Below are 19,856 nucleotides of genomic sequence, written 5' to 3'. Positions count from 1 at the left end.
GAAACTGATTTCATCAAATAGAAAGAAAGTCGCTGACTGTAAATGTATATTCGTTTAAAGCATATTAAGTAGGCGACAATTACGAAAATGTCCAGCTACTAATTATTGTATTTGACTGTACATGAACATTATTCAAATTGTCAACAGTGGTAGAAGATGATGATTATGATGAAAGTAATAATAAAGTTTTTGATTTAAGGGCCGCGGTGGCTCAGTGGTAGAGCGTTCACCTCTGGTGCTTGGGGTTCCGGATTCGATCCCAGCCCTCGCCAAGTGAACTTTGTGGTGGACAAACACCGTGTGCATGGGGTTCCTCGGGGCTTTCCCGTTTTCTCCCACTTTCTCCATTCCACCATTTCATTCATTTCTCATAATCACCGTCTCCTTTAGCCTAACCGGCATAACCGTGGAACGTAAAACTCAAAAGTTTGGGATTTAAATCTTCAAAAGAATTTTAAATTCATAAGTTTTCTATTATATAGTATTTTCAAAGTGCGTGTAATATTTTATGCTGGGTATTTTTATTTTCCCATTAAAATCATTTCGAAAACTTCGGGTCTTATTATATTCGAGATCGGATTTTGTAGGTCAATACGGTACAATAAATCATATGACATAAAGGGTCTTCCTTACTTGTTTTTGATATTTAGTGAATAACTTAAGAATGACTATCAAAAACTTATTAAGTGAATCAGATAGGTGATAGTGTCTGCAAAATGCTCTTAAATGAACCGAGAACTGGCTCCAGATCTTTCGTTATGTCAGAAATTTGAATAAGTCAGTTTTTTGACGTCATAATTTTCGAACTCTCAGATTTCTGAACGGTTTCAAAAGTGTAACTTACTTTGTATCGTTTTGTATTATATAACATCTCATGTCAGTTGGACACTATATTATATGAGAAAATGGGAGGAATTAATCAACCTTTCGTACTTCACATCCTTTGTAGATACAAATTCAATGAAAATTCAGAGTGAAATGTGTGGGAATCAGCCAGAAATCAAACTTGTATCTCTAGCATTTCGTGTCAATGCTCTGACCATTACGCTACTCAGGTCTCTTCTGGTTCAATCCGCACTTTCTAACTTTGAATTCACACTGACAGAAGATTGAAGTGTAGGGAAAATTGATTAATTCCTCCCAATTATATAGAATAGATAGATATTTGGTACAACTTAATTCAGTACAAGTTAAAATTCGTTCTCCTCTATCTCTGTTTTCCTTCTAGTCTTTTTCTACCGCTTGTAATGTTGTACTCTTAAATTATTAAGTAGGCATTTGTTACTTCCAAAATTACTATAGAGATCTAGGGAAATGGGATAACTTATGGAATTTGTTTTTATAGAGTTTGCATGAAAGTTGTGTGGATCAAAGGCAGAGTAGCAGGAAAGACAAGATAAACCCTTGGGTGTAATTTGTACTCTTGTCTTGTTAACATCGCAGTGAAGATCCATTAAGCTGTCGGAATTATTCCATGAAAACATGCACCATATATTTTCAGCTAAAATATTATTTATAAAGTATCGGCTTTGCACGCAAAGATGCGGTATTTTGTTAAAACGCCATTTATTCTTAAGTTGTGGATAATTTGAACATGTGACAAAAGTGTAATGTGATTGTTTAAAAGTACTTTTTTTTTTTTTTTTTCAGGGAATTGCAGATACATGACTTGAAACAAGAGCTAGACATATCTCCTAAGAAGCAAAAGCCATCTCAGAGAGGTTTAAAAATAAAAAGGGAGTAAGTGTTCGTTTTCAGTTAATTAAATGTATGAAATTTGAATTTTTTTCCATCTCTTCCTTTCATTTCTAGAAACATTTATATTTCATTTTATTTTTTTAAAAAGAAAAATGGAAAAATTGAAATATATAGAGGCGGCTCTTGAGAGAAGTTACATCGGTAAAAATTTAAATTTTATTGCTACACGCTGATGAAAGAAAGGTTGACTAATATGCGAGAGAAAATCGAAAAGTGTTTGCACTTACTGATTTGTCAGATTACAAACCATTCAAACAATTGTTGAGGCACTTGTTCCACAGTACAACAACTTTCTTGATATCCACTGCGTAAACGGCGGCCTGCGGATCACGAACGGATTAACGTTCTGCGCATCTGTGTCGTTCGTGAACTTCTGTCCTGTCAGAAACGTCTTCAATGAACCAAAAAGATAGTAATCACTAACTATAAATTGGATGCTCCATAATATCTCACCCCCAAGAGGGAGGTTTGGTAGAAGGTTGTTTCGTTCATAGTAGAAGGTCGTCACATGCGGTTTTTCGTTGTAATTGAGGAAAACCACATTATCAAAACCCCGAATATCCTAATGTTCATTTTCAAACTCTGCATGTGGGACGGATGTCCTGAGCACTCCGACCATATTCGGAACTGATGGCGGAAGTTACGCTGAGGCCGTTCCAAGAAAAGCCTACCACATCACTCGTATATTTTGATTTTGTATTAAAATTACTAAATGCTCAGAAAGAATATCGTATTGACGCGAAAATGAAAAAAAAAAAAAAAAAAAAAAATGATGAATAAACATGGGAAAACAAATAACATTATGGGAAAAGAAAGATACATTGAACTTACTACTGAAATTTACAGTATATTCACGTGCATCTGCTGGTACTTTTTTTCCTAATGTGCGGTAATTACTGTACAATAGTTGCTTGCGTCAGTTTTTTAGCAATCCATTATTTTTATCATATTATCATATTATACTACTATCCATTTCATAAAGATAGGCCCCTGACTTCGCGGTGCTGCCGTGACGTCCAGTCAAAACTTATATTGCATTGGCATACCTCGTTGGAATTCTTGGAATGTTGTCTTTTCAATACTTAAGACATTTTTTTTTTTTTTTTTTTTGTATTATGTAGTGAGAAAAAAAATAAAAATTAATGAAAAAGTGCGTATTTTTTCGTACTTTTTTGGTAAATCAGTGTTTATAGGACTATATCTCAGAAAAGAGATCACGTGAAATAATTTCCTGTGTACAATATGTAGATGCATCCATTAACTGTAAGTTGTGAAAAGTTCAATTTTCATCACTTGATACTTTTTGTGTAATTAAAACAAATGCACGACGCTCTGATCTCCTTTACCATGGTAGGTAGAGAAACGTACAAAACACTGTTCGAAACTTTGGAAGTCTAGTGTTCCAAATATTTGGAACTATTAACAAAAAAGGGTTTAGTTGGTAGAGTATTTATTTTTTTTAAAAAAAATGTTTACTTCAACATATTCTCTGCGTTAAGCGGTGAGCCATGTTGCAGCCCAATCTTTAAATTCCCCGCGCTTATATGAAGAAACAGCATACAGTAATTGGAAATGCGGCAACACTGTCGTGTAGTGTTGTCGCGTTCAGGAAGCTTGTAGCGCGAAGGCTACTTCATACGAATGTATTAGGGAAAAGTATTTATTCCAACCTTTCACAACATCATAAAAATAATAATAATGCATGTACACTCATGTCCAAAATTATTGTCGCATGTCTATAAATATGTTATTGTAGGAATATAATTTGATAACGAATTCGCCTGGTATTTCTTATAATGTTAGCATGTGTATAATCGGCAAAGACATGTATGTGGCAAATTTCATGTCAAAAGAGCAGTAAATAAGAACAATAAAACGAAAATAAAATTTTCTTATCCATTTAGCAACATTTTGTTTTACTTGTTCTAATTTTCGTATTTATAGTTTTTTCCTATGAAATTTACCACAACAACATTCTTTCAGAACTATTCCACCACTCGAAACTTGGAATAGCTATGGCGAGAAAGCTAATTAGATTAATTAAGATATGTTTAAATGAATCCCAAAGTAAATTCCGGGTAGGAAAATTTTTGTCCACGAGCTTTCACGTCGAAAATGGCCTGAAACAAGGAGATGCGTTGTCGCCGTTATTATTTAACTTTGTCCTGGAATACGCTATAAGGAAAATCAAAGATAGCAACCATGGCTTAGAGTTGAACGGTATTCACCAGGTTATGGCATATGCTGATGCTGTAAATTTAATAGGGGATGATAGGAGAACAATAGAAAGAAATGCAGAGATTTTATTAAACGCTTGCAGGGAAATGGGTTTAGAAGTAAATGCAGAGAAAACTAAATACATGGAAGTGCGTCGGGACCGGAATACAGTAAATTATGGATGCGTTAAAATAGTAAATAATACTTTTGATAAAGTGGATACTTTCAAATATCTAGGATCAATATTAACAGACGAAAATCATATTCACGATGAAATTAAATGTCGACTAAAAGCAAGGAATTCATGTTATGCAGTTCAAAATATCTTGTCGCGAATTCTATCGAGGAATTTGGAGCTTAAAATATATAAAACGATAATCTTGCCTGTTGTTCTATATGGTTGCGAAACATGGTCGCTTACTCTGAGAGAAGAACATAAGACTGAAAGTATTTGAGAACAAGATCCTGAGACGAATATTCGGACCCAAGAGGAACGGGAATGGTGAATGGCGGAAACTTCATAACGAGGAACTACATAATTTATACGGTTTACCAAACATTGTTAGGGTCATCAAGTCTAGGAGGCTTAGGTGAGCAGGTAATGTAGCTAGGATGGAAGAAAGTAGAAACGCTTTCAAAGTCTTGACTGGAAGACCAATCGGAAAACGATCATTAGGAAGACCTAGGCGCAGATGGAGGACAATATTAAGATGGATTTCGCAGAGATAGGAATACAAAGTAGAAACTAGATCCAGTTGACTAAAGATAGAAGTCAGTGGAGAGCTTTTGTGAACGCGGCATTGAACCTCCGGGTTCCATAAGCCATAGAGTTAGTTAGTTTATCGGCAATATATTTTATAATGTAAATAAAGACTAACAAATTACGAAATAGAGGAATCCTGTATAAACTGATCGTGATAGTATCAGGCAATTTTGTAATAAATTGACTTTTAATAATTCGTTTTAACAAAATATGAAACATGAAGTGATTATATGTACTGATATTGATTCTAAAGACTCCTCACTAAGATCCCCCATTCATTTCTCTTATTTTCTATAACTAAGTAAGTCAGTATCAAAAACAATTTGATTGCTTTCAAAAATAGGCAATTAAATACTAACAAAATATTATTGAATGGTTTATTTGTTCTAAAGATGTTTTATATACGGTAGGACAAAGAACTAAGTATCTGACTATAATAATCTCATCAAACAAGAATTCAAATTTTAAATAGGTGGGTCTTCGTTTTCGTATTAGTTTTTAATACTACTAACTTCAGTAGAATTACTAAGGTGAAATATTTTTTATTTGGTTGTTTGTTGAAGTTCAGCGTCCCTTTTCAGTATCGAGCGAGACTATACAAGACGTGGAGCTACATCTTAAAGTGGACTCCGAACCACCGTAACACGTTCAATGCTTTCCCACTCGGGAAATTGTGCATCAAAGGAATACGCGCTAGCCACTAGACCAATGGGCTGGGCTTAAAATCTTTTCTTGGGAGTATTAAAAGAAACGTTTTTAGCTTCACAGTATCTCTCTCATTCTATGAGAATCAATATTGTAACAGGGGAGTTAGTGAGTATTTATCACTTTCGGTTGCATTAAACTTAGAGATGGAAACTACCATTGTGGCACAGAATCCATATCAAAAGCTGCTTCCGGCTATCGTTCTTTTCTTTACTATGAAACTGGAAATGGTAGCTTCTCACCATTTCCGGTTTACATAGAGGGATAGCGATCGAGATGACAATCTTCAAATTCTGGATTCATATAAAAGAAATATCTCCTTATCTCATCATTTTTGCTCTATAGTGATCACTATTGAAATCAGAAGTGACAGTAAATTTCTACCAGAGGATAAAACTTGAAGATAGTCTTTTCCCAAGGTACTAAATTCATGCTTCTCGTCGCTAACTATTACCATGCTTGCGCCATGGTGATCAATACTGAAACCGAGAGTTGTGATCAGCGGCGGATCCAGGACGGACTTCCGGGGGGGGGGGGGGGGGGCGCTGGGTTGTAATACTGCTATTAGAGCTACTTTTAAGAGCTCCAAGCTCTGGGATGGGTTTTATTTATATATAAAATAAGAAAGTGTGCTTCTGGGGGAGGGGGCGACCGCCATTATTAACTATCACTTATCGTTTTTGTTCTATGGCGATAAAGATTGAAAGCAGGAATGGCTAATTTGAACCACTTCGGGCTTGAATAGAGAGTTAAGGGAGGAGATGGAATCTATTCGTAGGACGCTGAATCGATTTCAGAAAAATCTCTTCTCGATATCTTTTATAGTTTTTGCCCTATGAATATAAGTATTGGAACCGAAAGTACTAGTAAATTTCAAGCAGTTTCCGGTTACAAAGGAGTGATGCACGTTATGACGATATGTTCTCTTAAAACACTGAATTGATTCCAAAAAATTGCTTGTCGCTATCTATTACAATTTTTGTTTTATCGCGACAAGTGTTAAAACCGGAAATGGTTAATTCGAACAGTTCCGGTTCCAATCAAGTGTTAACGAAGAAAGTGGAATCTATTCTTGGGACGCTAGATTGATTTTTAAAAAAAATGCATCTCGATCTCTCTCTCCGATTTTGCTCTATGGAAATTATCATTACCTATAAAATCAAAAATAGTAATAAACTTCAGCCATTTCTGCCTTTGTAGAGTGTTGCGGATTGTAATGGTATTTCCTCTTGAGACCCTGATGGCTAATTTGAACCACTTCTTGCTATCTATTACCAATTTTGTTCTGCGGTGATAAATGTTGAAACTTGTAATCGTTAATTTGAACCACTTCTGGTGGGAATAAAGGTCAAGGGAAAAGATAGAACCAATTCTTGTTGTGATACTTAGTTGATCACGAAAAACAACATACGATTTCTCTTAGTTTTTGTTTTATAAAAATCAGTATTGAAACCAATATACTAGTAAATCCAGCCACTTTCGGTTTCGATAATATTGTGGGTTGTGATGATATATATACTCTTGAGACGCTGTATCGATTCGATTAAAAAAAAAAAAAAAAAAACTTGTGGCAATCTATTTCTATTTTTAGTCTATATCGATTAATGTTGAAACCGAAAACGGTTAACTTGAACAACTTCCGATCTGAATAGAGGATTAATGGAAAAGATAGACCTATTTTTTTGGAAGCTGAATCGATTGCAAAAATCTACATCTCGATATCTCGTAATTCAGTATTGAAATAATAGTAGTAATAGTAAATAGAAAATAGGAAATAATAGTAAATATAAATAATTTCTGGTTTTGATTGAATATTGTGGATAGTTATATGTTGTTTTAAGACGCTAAATTGTTTGCAATAAATCGCTTCTCGCTATCTATTACCCTTTTCGTTCCATAGTGATAAAAGTTGAAACCAAAAAAAGGGTATTTGAACCACTTACGGCTTGAATAGAGAGTTAATGGAGAAGATGGAACTTATTTGTGGGGCTCTAAATCGACCACAAGAAACGAATTCTCAATATCTGTTACTGTTCTTGCTCTGACACCTGTCGACAAACAGACGGACAAAGCCATTCTAAAGACTTCCGACACTTATGCATAGCTCAAGTTGCAAATGTAATAAGGGCGAACATTGAATATATTCTTGGGACACTGAATTGGTTCTGGAAAACCGCGTCTTTCTATATATTACCGTTTATGTTCTGTGGTGATCAACAATGTAACAAAAAGCGAGAGATCTCTATCACTTCTGGATTAAATAAAAGTCAAATGGATTAGATGAATCTATTCGTGTTGCAAAAGTATGTATGCTTCTCCCTATTTCTTAACGCTCTTGCTCTGATGCCAGCCGACAGATGAACGGATGGATAGACAGACAGATGAACATAGCCGTTCTATGAGACTTCCTACACGTATGCATACCATACTGTAGTTTGGAAGTCCTAACAAATGAAATGAATTCAGTTTGTTTTACGAAAGTTATTCGTTTTCCGTTTCTCGAAAAAATTCGTTTTTTGTTTTTCGAAAAATATTTTTCGAAAAATGGCCATCCCTAATAAAGTTGCTTTTCTCTTTTCAAGAAAGTTACTGCATATAAATATTCCGTATATATTATATATACACTGTATAACAAAGATACGTATTTCTGTTAATAAAAGTACTAAGTGCACAAGTGTTTTTGTGCCAGTGTAAAATGTTACCGATACCCAATAAGGATGGCAATTTTTGCGAACAAGATATGTTTTTCCTAATATTGTCTTCTTAAGTCTTTGATGCTTTACAAAAGTAGCTGCAGTAACTTGTAATGGTATTCATTTAAATCCACAAGATACGTGTACACGTCATTTTGAAATTGACTATTTATGGTATAAGGGGGGAAATCTCGATTATAAGCCGCACCATGATTTTTCAAGCCAAAATTTAGGAAAAAGTGTATTTATTTACGTATTTATGTATTTATTTACGATGTGTATTTATTTACGACGTGTAGGAGTAAGTAATTAATAATTGAGGACTTAATGTACACGACGTATTAAGAGATATTGCGGGATATTGCATTATTGTGAATTGGAAAATTAGTATGATGTCTAGAGAAGGGTGACACTTTTGAAGATACAGCCGATTTAAACATATATAGGAAAGTAGAAAATTCTACAAGATAGCGCAATTATTTATATAGTAACTAGTTTGAACACACTAGGAAATTATTGTAGAGTAAATTTGTGTTAACTCTGCAATTAGGCTAGGGCAGGAGCAAAAGCGTCTCAGCTATATCATCGTTTCTGCTGTATTCGAACAAGCCTGTATTTGTTTCCTTTCTAAGGATCGTTTACTTTCTACTAGCACTGGATCACGCAGTTTGCAGGATATAGTTCGTACGTCACCGAATGACTTATGGATGAATCCCGCATTAAAACTATGTTGTTTGTCTCATTGCTTTAAGATTTATCGGGTACAAAAAGAATTACCGGGTACAAAAAGAAAAAGAACTTATTTCCGATTTTCTCTCGTATAACAAATGATAAGTCACGTACATGTGTTACAGTACCCAGCGAAATCATTTTGGGAGCTGCTTCTGCTTTCGTACTCAGTCATGATGCACCACAAAAATCGATGAAATCATTGAAGTCACATATGATGTTTTTCTTTAACTAACAATCCTACCATGCACATGTGCCGTAAAAACATCGGAGAAACCGAAGGAATAAAACATGAAACTTGTGGAATATTAACAGTCAAACCACCAGTTCTCAATTCTTGTAGATTTTACTTCTTTTTAACTCTACAAGCAATTGCTTGACTATAACGTCTCGTGGGCTTATGCATAAAGTCAGACTTTTTTTTGTAACGAAACCCATTGATACTTCAGTTCCAGTTCTTGTCAAGGTCTCCTTCATCCAAGTTTAATTACGGACCACATTCCTTGCAATATGTGATGTAGGTTTTCTAATGGTTTTAAACTCCTTAATACCATGATTAGTAATTCTTAGATGTCAAAGAATTTGCAACTGTCAAATCCTGATTTTTAGAGCCACTTAAATGTGTTTTAATCTTGGTGTCGTGATCATACCAGTCTAAGTTTCCACACTGACATTTAGCTTTATGTACGTCTGCAAGTACACTGTTCTCAACAAAATAAATTTTTAGTCCATAATATGTTCGTTTATGTTAATCGGAGATCTATAACGTGCCTGTAAACTATATTTTTTAACAACTTGATTCAAATTGACTGATAATTTTGACCAAAAAGAAATACAGTTCCATCTATCGTGATTTTTATGACATTATTATATCTCCAATGAATATCTAAAGGTCGTTTCTTTAGTTTTACTAAAGTATCCCAAGAATAGCAGTTTATTTTCCGTAAGTCCAAAGTTTTTAAAAATACAGTAAGCTAATTTTTACTGTATTTTTACTATTCTCCTCTGTAGACAACGATCTATATACTCTAATAAGAAAATTTAACTATTAATTAGTTTTAACGAATGTAGTGATTTACTATGTATGTAGAAGTTACAAGCAGAAAGTTTCTTCTATAAATTGAAAGTGAACTTCTTGTCATGTCTCCGGAACTATTTACATTTTATTTAATACTCTTCATGTGTAAATAAATATGTGAGTTTAGTGAATTTGTCTATTTTTATATTAAAGCGACGGAGGATGAAAGAAGCAGTTCTCAAAATGATTTGTCTGAGTGCCAAATACCTTTTATATTTTGTTTTAACATAATAATATTTTCATTAACTACACATTTGTATTCTGTTTTACGTCATGGATCATGTGGAAGAAAAGTTAACGTAATTTTGTGTGTTTATATCCCCCCCAAAAACTATTTGGTCTGTAATAAGTTGCTGATGCAAGCTATGTCGGCCAGATTCGTTATAAGAAGTTTGCTCGGGTATATTAGGCTCATGAACAGGTTTCGGCTAAGGCATATCAAAATAGGCAAACACTTTTTTCTTTGTATCTTTTGGAGGTAGTTCACCGTCTTTTCTATTAATCATTACTCATTTGCAGGCACGTACGCTAGAATTTATTTCGAAAGGTGTCCAAAGCGTTTAGAAGGGGTAGGGTCTCAGTTCAATATGAGGATGCATTATATTAAAATTTGTAAATTCACCCTTAGAATTAGCCTAATTTACAGATAGTCGGGATTTCTGGTGCCCGGACCCCAAGGATTTATCATTTGCGTACGTCCATGCTCATTTGTATTGGTTGTAAAGCCCTTCCCTCTGGTGAGGGGAGTCCCTGGTTGGACCCCAAGTCATGTGAATTTGTGGTGGAGAACATTGTATCTATGTGGGTTTTCTTGATGTTCTCCCTTTTCCTCCATCATTTTCATTCCACTAGTCATTCTGTTATCATCCATTCACTTCTACGAATCACCTGTCTCTTTTAGCCAACAGAGCATAACCTCAGGACGTTAAATTACAGGGTTTGATTTTATTTTCATTTTTGTTAATGTTTCTCAATGTTGGTATTAGACATAAAAATTTAAGCTCTAAAATTAACCAATAAATAAAATGATATTTCAGAAAATCTCCACCTCCACCTCCACGAAAGTCTTTGAGACTCCAAGGGAAGGACCCTACTGGAGAGAAAGTAGTGCTTCGAGAAGTAAAGCTGGAATCACTTGTGGATCCAGAAAACAGGGACCGTAAACCAGCAGGTAGCTATAAGTTTTCATCACAAATAAATTGAGAAAAATATCTATTGATTGCTATAAAACTAGTTTATAATGATCAGATTTTTTTTTTTTTTTTTTTTTTTTTTTTTTTTAATAAAGAGTATATGTGTGCTAATACTTTTTTCTTGTTTGTGTTTCAGGTCAGCAAAGTTTTAATGCCTTCGCTAAAAATAAAGATGACTTGGAAAAGTATACCGCGTTTGTAAGTGGAGTGCTGTCGGACATGAATGCTGAAGGAAAAGCTACTGAATTGACGGGTAATTTAGATAGGTATGTGTTAGTTACAGGTGCTATTAATGTAGTGTGGGTTTTGTGTTCGTATAACATAACTAAACTTCGCCAGTTCAGGCAAAATAAAATGCCGAAAACTGTAAGTAAAATGTCAAAATAAATTTTAACAATGGCAATTTATGTTACAAAAGTGAATATGTTCATTGTATTTTTATGTCATTAATTTACCAAAAACACACATTAAATGCGTTGATCTACGAGGGGCACCCCCCCCCAAAAAAAAAACAGACTTTCGTTTTATAAATTAATTTATTAAGTTTTTTAACAATTTTTTCGCAATTCTCTTCAAAGTACTCCCCATCAGATGCGATACAATTCTCCAGTCTTCTTTCCTACTGTTTGAAGCACCTTTGGAACTCCTCAACTTTGCTATCATTCAATGTCTTCTGCGAAGCTCTTTTTACAGCTTCCACATCATCAAAATGCTTCCCTTTTAGATTTTTTCATTCTCGAGAACAAAAAAAGTTGCACGGTGTAGGACTGGCGAATACGGAGGGTGAGGAATAATAGCTCATCCTTGAAGGCCCAAATAGTGCGAGCCTGTCTCAGCAGGCGAGGAACAAACTTAGCGGCAACACATCTCATTTGCAAATTCTCATTTAAAATCTGCTGAACTCACTCCCGTCTGTTCTGAAATTTCGTCGATTGTGAAACGACGATTGTCGTTGATTTTTTCAATGTTTTCTTTGTTTCGTGATGATGTTGGGTGCCCAGAACGAACATGATCTTTAACACTCAGCTCTCCATATGTAAAACGTCCCAACCTCTCAAAAACTTTTGTGCGGCTCATAGCATCTTCCTTGAAAGCCTGTTGAAGCATTTGGTAAGCTTCTGTTTTTGATGTTTCAAGCAGGAATTAAATCTGCCATAATGATTTCTCAGGCAGCAGACGAGAACAGTTGAGCGAACCAACACTACGATCAAACATTAAGTTCCTACGCAGACACCGCTTGGGCATCTGATTTGGGGAGGTCTCTGCTAGACCCACCTAGCGAGAAAACTCTCTTTTACGCCTAAAATAGGCCACGCGCTTTCAGTTCGTTTTATCCGTTTTCTTTTGGTCTTTCCCTCGTCCATTAAGGATTGCAAATAACACTAAGTAAGAGTATGGCTGAAAGTTTCAATTACCAGTACACATCAAAACGATGAAAATAGAGGGAAAATACATATGGAAATGTTACTATCCTACATAAAACTACAGAGAAAATACATTAATGAATACCGTGATCAAAACCTATCCCCACCTTTCCCCCCCAAAAAAAGTACTACTAGTTCATATGAGGTAAACCTTACATTGGCATTTGATGAAGGAGCCATGCCATGTAACATCTAGTTCATTTTTGTACGACATCATAAGCACTTTCTTGGTTTTCCATACAGAGTTATGCTGCCTGATTGTTAAATGCGTATATACCGTCTTGGGTATCATTAAATTCCATAACTTACAGGTGACGTGCATTCATGACAGCGGCGAGCGAAGTTACTTTTACTTTCGGTAAAAAAATGAACAAAACTTAAGAATTATAAAATAGCAAATATGTCAATTGGTCACAATAAACGGCATTTACTTACGATTCCTTGTAAAAATGACATTTATGCCATTTTGCCACAAATACAGGTCTTTACTTACAACCTGATCATGAAAGACGGGGCTTGCTATAAAAGTGGAATCTTAATCATTGTCGGATTTGTATCTAAGATGTATAGAGAAGTACTACGACTAGCATAATTTGAACATGTAAACACGCAGATATTAGTATTGTACAATTGAATAGAGTTCAATTTTTACAAGATCGTTTTATTAGAATTGTCATATGGTAAATAAAATAAATTTTACTTTTTAGTTGAGTGGCCGTCTTATTTGCCTTATATTTTACTCATATTTGCTGCTCTAAGCTTCTTTGGGACAGACAATAAAACTACCACGATTTAAATTGTAAAATATCATATGATAAATTTTCGTAAAACGAACTCTCAAGATACCTATTGTTTGTTTAATTTGTTTATATATATATATATATATATATATATATATATATATATGCTAAGCACTTCTTCATGAATAGTTAAACACGCAACCAAGTGCAGCACCAAAGGACTGTGCTGACCGTAGGACTATTAGAAAACCGAATGTTTTCGAAGTGCGTGGTGTCAATAATTTATTGTCCTATATTTTCTTTTTTAATCTAGAGGAAGCTTCCTTCATTTCACATGCTGATTGATTCTCGTTTATTTAATTCTTCCAGTTTTAAGAAAGTTGTATCGAAGTTGAAAATTACTACTGAACAGGTGGCGAAAGTGACACCCGAGAGAATATTTTCTTTAGCTGTTCATCCTTCGGAGAGTAGATTACTTGTAGCTGCTGGAGCCAAATGGGGCACTGTAGGTATGTATTATCTATTGTAATTGTAGGAATATCATTTTTAATTTTTCCTAGTGTTATTTTTTAAATACTAGTATCATATTTTTTGTAATAATAATAATTATGTAATTATTCCAAGTTCACGATTACGTCAGATCAAGTTTGTTACTTATCGACATGCATATAGTTGGGAAAATTCTTCTAACTTATGTGAATTTATATTATTATTATTTTAGTATTGTCGTATTTTAAATATTCAATTTCATTAATTGTGGTAAATATTTTCAAAATTATTCACTCAGAAACGTCTGTGATTATTAAAATTATGTGAATTATATTCATAGTTTCGTATATATTTACATTCTCATATGTTTTAATGTAACGTTGCCATGGAAACAGGCGTGTAAACCCCTGAGTTGTTGAACGTCTGGGGTTGAGATTAAGTACTCGATGGTGATTTTAAAATGGAATTAGTCGTATAGAATTTCTGTTCACGCATAAATTTAACAATTTTCTGCTGCTAACCGAAGTAAGGTACAATCCAAAAGCACATATTGAACTGAAATTGTGGAAGAAAATCGACTAAATAAACAATTGGAAAAATATCTCAAGTGCAAAAGTATTCTAAATTCTTGTGAGAAAGTAGACTAGGATTTCATTAATAATATAACTTATTTCCTATGCTTGCTGACCAGTACATCTTGGGCAGTATCGTAAGCTGAAACATTATTTTGGTTGAAAGATTCTTCAAAATTAAGGCAAAACTAGATGAAACATTTTGGAAGTTCTAATAGTGCAGTTCAAATTACTTTCACTAGGCAGAAGTTAAATTTTAAAAGCATGGAAAAGGCAGCGAACATGATTGGTGGCTAATTTAATTTCAGTCCGTCCTTCCACAGAGTGAAATGGCTGTATTTCCGAGGATTGCACAATATTTTTACATATCTAAATTAATATCTTGGCAGAAAGAATAAAGTCTTGGTGAATAAAAATGTTTTTCTTTTTTCAATTCAATGACTTTCAAGTTTTTAGTAATAATGAAATTCTTCTAACCAGCTTTGTTATGTAGAATAATATTATTACACATTCAATCACGGCAGATAAATATCTATGGAACAAGTACAGTTTAACGAATATTTTATTTTATTTAGAATTGTTCTTTGCTGATGTTCACAATAGTAACTCTCACAAATGTTTAGGTTTGATTACCTTCCTATTAGGATTATGCATGCTTAGTGGCCCAGAAAAAGTAGTTAGATTGTGGTTTGATAATATATATATTTAATTATAAGCATTGAAATGTGAATTATAGAATATGAATAGTACAGGAGATTTTTATGTATGGACCAATATTAGAGTATACGTGCAGAAAACATGCAAGAGTATTACCTTATTTTGGATTCGGTACGTATATTAAACTTACCTGCATAGGAAATAACAATCTAATATTTCATAAACTATGCTTGTAAACACCTAAGAACACCTTGTATGAAAATGTAAAATTTATTGTATTTAAAATGTGAGAAGTACATAACTATTGAAAATCGATTACAGCGACAACCATTTACAAAATTACAAATTAATTCAGATCAATTGTTACTAGAAGTCCATTGCAAACTCCCTTTTTCTTTTAAAATATTTATATATAATTTGCTGTGAATATAGATTAACCTAATTACTACGCAATTTTATTTCAGTGTTTAGCTAAATAATTTCCTTGCATTTTGAAAGTTATTTCATAAGAATTCTGTAGTGTATTTCCCATTATTAACAATTATATATATATTTTAACAAGTAACAGCAGTAGGGTTCTCATGTGTTCAAAAACGAACGTGGAACATATCTTCTGAATTATAAGTAAACAGGTTTACAATAAGTGAGATTTGCAGTTGCGAAAGAGTAATAAATATTAATTTTTATTTAAAGTAGAATTTTGTTTCAGTATTTGTAGGGACAATTTTCCTAACAGCTGCTAAAATTGCAGCCCTATATTAGATATCCAATTTTCATAATTTATTGCATATTTAGTAATATTATTAGCACGTGTATATTTTAAGTAGTTACATAATATTGAGTTACAGACTTTATAGCTGTATGTTTGTGTTGCTGGACCGGAGTTAATTTGATTCTTCTCATGAATTAATTCTTTAACTTTGTAGTTATAAGAAAAAATCGAGAAAATTAGGGACAAAATTTATTAAAAATGTCACTGTTCATAAGTTTCGAAGTTTCGGTGAACGTCGAGAAAAGGTCGAGCTGTCTTCTCCCCTTTAGGGGTTGAATTTAGCAAAATATATTTTATCCACAGGCTAGGTTTCAAGAAAATAATTTTTCCAAAAGTTTCGGAAATCTACTGAACTGCGAGAAAGATTTCTTGCCCTTTTTCTGTCCTTAATAGTGGAATTTTGCAAAATCCTGTCTTATCCACTAATAGAGTAAGGAAGCATTTGTACAAAATTTCAAGTTCCTACGCTCAAAATTTCAGAAGTGAGGTCTACCGGTCTGAATAAATGCTTCACAAATTACTCTTATTTCCTTTTACGTAGAATTTATATAACAACAACATATTAAAATACCATGTTTACTCGCGTGATAGTCGCACTTTTTGTACCATTTTTTTTAATGCGAAAGTCCAATTGCAACTATTACGCAAGGAAAGTTGCCATTCAGTTATCGCTATGATCAAAACAATTGCGAATTTTGTTACATACAGCATTGTGTCAACATAAAAAAAGGGTCCATACTTGCGAACGGTACTATTCACTCTCATCCGAAGTTTCACTTTCTGTCATATCTGCGTCTGATGAATCTGGGTAACTGTTCCACAGAGCACCACTTTCACATCCGTCCAAAGCGTTGGTCTTTTTAAAGCTTTTTGACACGGTGTCAGATGTTATCGAAGACAGAGGTAGACGCTTTATTTTGCCATTGGGTGATTTCTGTTCGTTGCTGTTGCTTATTCAATCTCTATACATCCGTCACATGTGATCTTTAAAAGGATTGTTAACAGACACATCTAGAGGCTGCAAAATAGACATGAGCCCACTGGGAATGATTACGAGATCCGTTCTTCTGTCTGTAAGTTTCTTCTTCACACCGTCAACAAAATGCGCTCTGAAGCTGTCGAGAACAAGCATTGATGATGGTTTGAGCAATGTCCCAAGCGTTTTGTTCCAGACATTTTGACCAGTTTTTCATTAATGCTTCATCCATCTACCCCTTTTGTTGCAATCGTACATGAATGCCTGCAGGAAATTTAACTTCTTAGGGCGATTCTCCTTTTAAAAATAACGAATGTATGTAGCTTACGACAATCTGCTGCAATTCCCAATATTACAGTGCAGTATGTTTTTTTCATTTCCAGTCGTGTGTACTGAAACTCTTGAAGCGCCTTTTTCTGCTGTTTCGTGGCATGTAGGGAAAGAAAAAGAAAAGAAAAAAAGAAAGAAAAGAAAGCGTCTGATCGGCGTTTTCAATCTGTGATTGAAGATAAGAATTTGTCGAAGTCGGACAACAAACCTATGAAAGTTCGTCAATTTATCCGTGTAATCTGATGGCAATCGCTGGCAGAGAGATGATGTTCATCGGATTGCCAGACTATTGCAGCGCATAAATCTTCTTAATCCTTGCTTTGAATTGTGTGTGTGGAATGTCGGTAATTCTTGCGATTTTGAGTGCTTTTATTTGCAGCATTTCATATGAAATTGCACACTCATTATTTCGCACGTTACACACACTAAAATGAGTTCCTCTTCCACCACTGGGAAAATTCTATGCTTTGATTCTCTTAATGGACCCTGTTTACACTAGTGTCTTGCAGCCGGTGTTTGTCTGATTAACGTTTCATTCACACCCCATTCTCTTTCTGCAGCTCTATTACCATTCTTATCTGCATATTTAATCACCTTCAGTTTATAATGCGCCGTATAACTGTTGTTTCTGAACTTTCCCATTTTTGTTCGAGCAAAATCACACAAGGACGAATTTTCCAAAACCAAAGTTTCCGCTCCCGTAAATCGCACTCGAACATGTAATGCAGGCCACGCTCTCTTTTAAATACCAATAAACTGAAAGTGAAAGTCGCGTAGCAACGAAAGTGGTTTGTGTCGCTTTGGCGCCAGAGGCTGTCTGCCAGTCAGGAAGTGATTTTTGGAATCACAACCAGATGTTTGAAACCCTCGAGGCAATACGATGGAATGCCAGAGCAGATAAGATGGTTGTAAACAGGTGCCATAGTAGGATGAGTCATACTTGGAAGGGAGCGCGCAGAATGCAGGGTGGAAGTAGGTTGCCTGATCTCTGTTGACAGAAGGGTCACGGTGTTACGTTCAGTAAGCACGAAAAGTTCTTTTGCTCGGACTCGCGCAAGCAATTTCGAAGAAAGTCTCGTTCACAAAGACAAAAATCCCGTAAACTGCGTTTTTTATGCGGGAAAATTTTTTTGATGAATGTTTTTACATCAAACGTAAGGTACGACTACTATGCAAAGGCGACTATCACGTAAGTAAACACGGTATGTAAAAATAATCGGTGAATATTCTTAATCTATATTGAATTTTCCACTTAGATTAAAATTTTTCAAATTAATTTGTACTTTGAATCAAACTATGAATTTTGTTTTTAGTATGTTTCTTGGTACGCCATTGCCCGCTTCTAAAACTCGAAAATATTTTAAATATGAGATTTTTTTAAACGTACATAATTTCAGGAATATGGGATGTGAATGCTACTGATAGTTATTGTGAAGGAGTATATGCCTTTGAACCACATGTAAGCCCAGTGAATTACATGAGTTTTTGCAAGTTTAATCCAAGGAGGCTTTTTACTACAGCATATGATGGTACAGCGAGAGTAATGGATTTTGAAAATTGTGTGTTTGATGAGGTAAGTACTTTGTATTAGCGTTGTAAAGTTGTGCTTTATTACATTAAAAATACTAAAAATAATTGTCGGGTTGTTCTTATCAATGTATTCTGTTTCCCCGTGTAACGTTACTACTGTTTAGTAGCAGGATGCGAAATCATAACAGTTTGTGTGTATGTGAGAGTGGGGCGGGGGATAGGAGTAAAAAGATTTTTGCACTTGAGTGTTTCAACATAGAGATTTCGTGGGAAATACAGGTTTATTACATACGAATTACTGTAATTACTTTGCAGACTTCTGACAATAGTGTCACTTCATTCACACACCCAGTAAGGTATTAGTGAGGAAGATTTTCCTCCGAAATATTAAGTGGAAGTTTTCCCTCAAACTCCAGGATTCTAGACTGTGTTTAGCTGTAAAAGTTATTGTGAAACGTACTGGAAAACTTCCAATTCTTGAAAAACGGGAGTAACAGTCTAGACTTTTGGCTAAAAGTAAGTTTTGACATTTAACAAGTCGAGATGTCTATTTCTCTATTTGCATTTCTTCAATGTTAATCTGTCTACAGTGGTGGACACGCGTTTAAGAACACCCCATATGCACTGATTCGAACGAATCGTTTACCACGGAGTGTATGTAGAGGGCATGTTGAAGGTCCCAGCACTCCGGCTACCATATAGTACATGCTGCTTGTAATTTGAAGATCGTCGGGCAATGCGATGATGTTGGAAGTGTGTGTATCACAATCTGTCTCTGTGAATGACAAGATGATGTAAGCGAAAGCATATTGTCCAACTAAGTAACTATGAGCGTGGCTGTATAGTAGCCTGCGAGAACCAGATGATGATTGTTTTATAAAATTGGCACTCACATAGGTCGTGATATGTCGGATCTGTCGATGGTGTACCGGATGAGAGGAAGAGGATTTCCATAGCAGACGTTGGGAGCGCCTGGACAGATGGGGCGTTGCGGTGACATTACGATGACTAGTAGAATCAGAGCCACCGTGGTTCAATGAGCGCACAACAGTAAATAATCGATGAGAAATAATGGCATTCCGCAATGAGGGTCGTTTCTGTCTCTGAGACAGAGATGGTTGTCTGCGTGTCCATAGACGTGCAGTAAGCAACAAAAAAAAAAAAAAAAAAAAAATCTGCTCGCACTCGCCATACACGACGGACATCTAGTATTCTGATTCTGACAGCAGT

The 19,856-nt window shown here is 34.8% G+C and overlaps 1 protein-coding gene across 1 annotated transcript in view; it reads left to right on the top strand.

Annotated features, from left to right (window-relative positions):
- The window catches only part of LOC145668407 (WD repeat-containing protein 76-like), a 78,824-nt gene that overhangs the window by 17,136 nt on the left and 41,832 nt on the right, over nt 1-19,856 (top strand). The window contains exons 3-7 of the mRNA XM_081736210.1: nt 1,651-1,740; nt 10,981-11,114; nt 11,273-11,402; nt 13,670-13,809; nt 18,494-18,669. Coding sequence (XP_081592336.1) covers nt 1,651-1,740; nt 10,981-11,114; nt 11,273-11,402; nt 13,670-13,809; nt 18,494-18,669 — 670 coding nt within the window. The remainder of the gene's footprint in view (nt 1-1,650; nt 1,741-10,980; nt 11,115-11,272; nt 11,403-13,669; nt 13,810-18,493; nt 18,670-19,856) is intronic.

This window comes from Thermobia domestica, chromosome 13 (assembly GCF_964235325.1).
Source record: "Thermobia domestica chromosome 13, izTheDome1.hap1.1, whole genome shotgun sequence".
Lineage (NCBI taxonomy): Eukaryota > Metazoa > Arthropoda > Insecta > Zygentoma > Lepismatidae > Thermobia > Thermobia domestica.
Note: the sequence above shows the minus strand (reverse complement) of the source record. Positions and strands in the feature narration are given on the sequence as shown.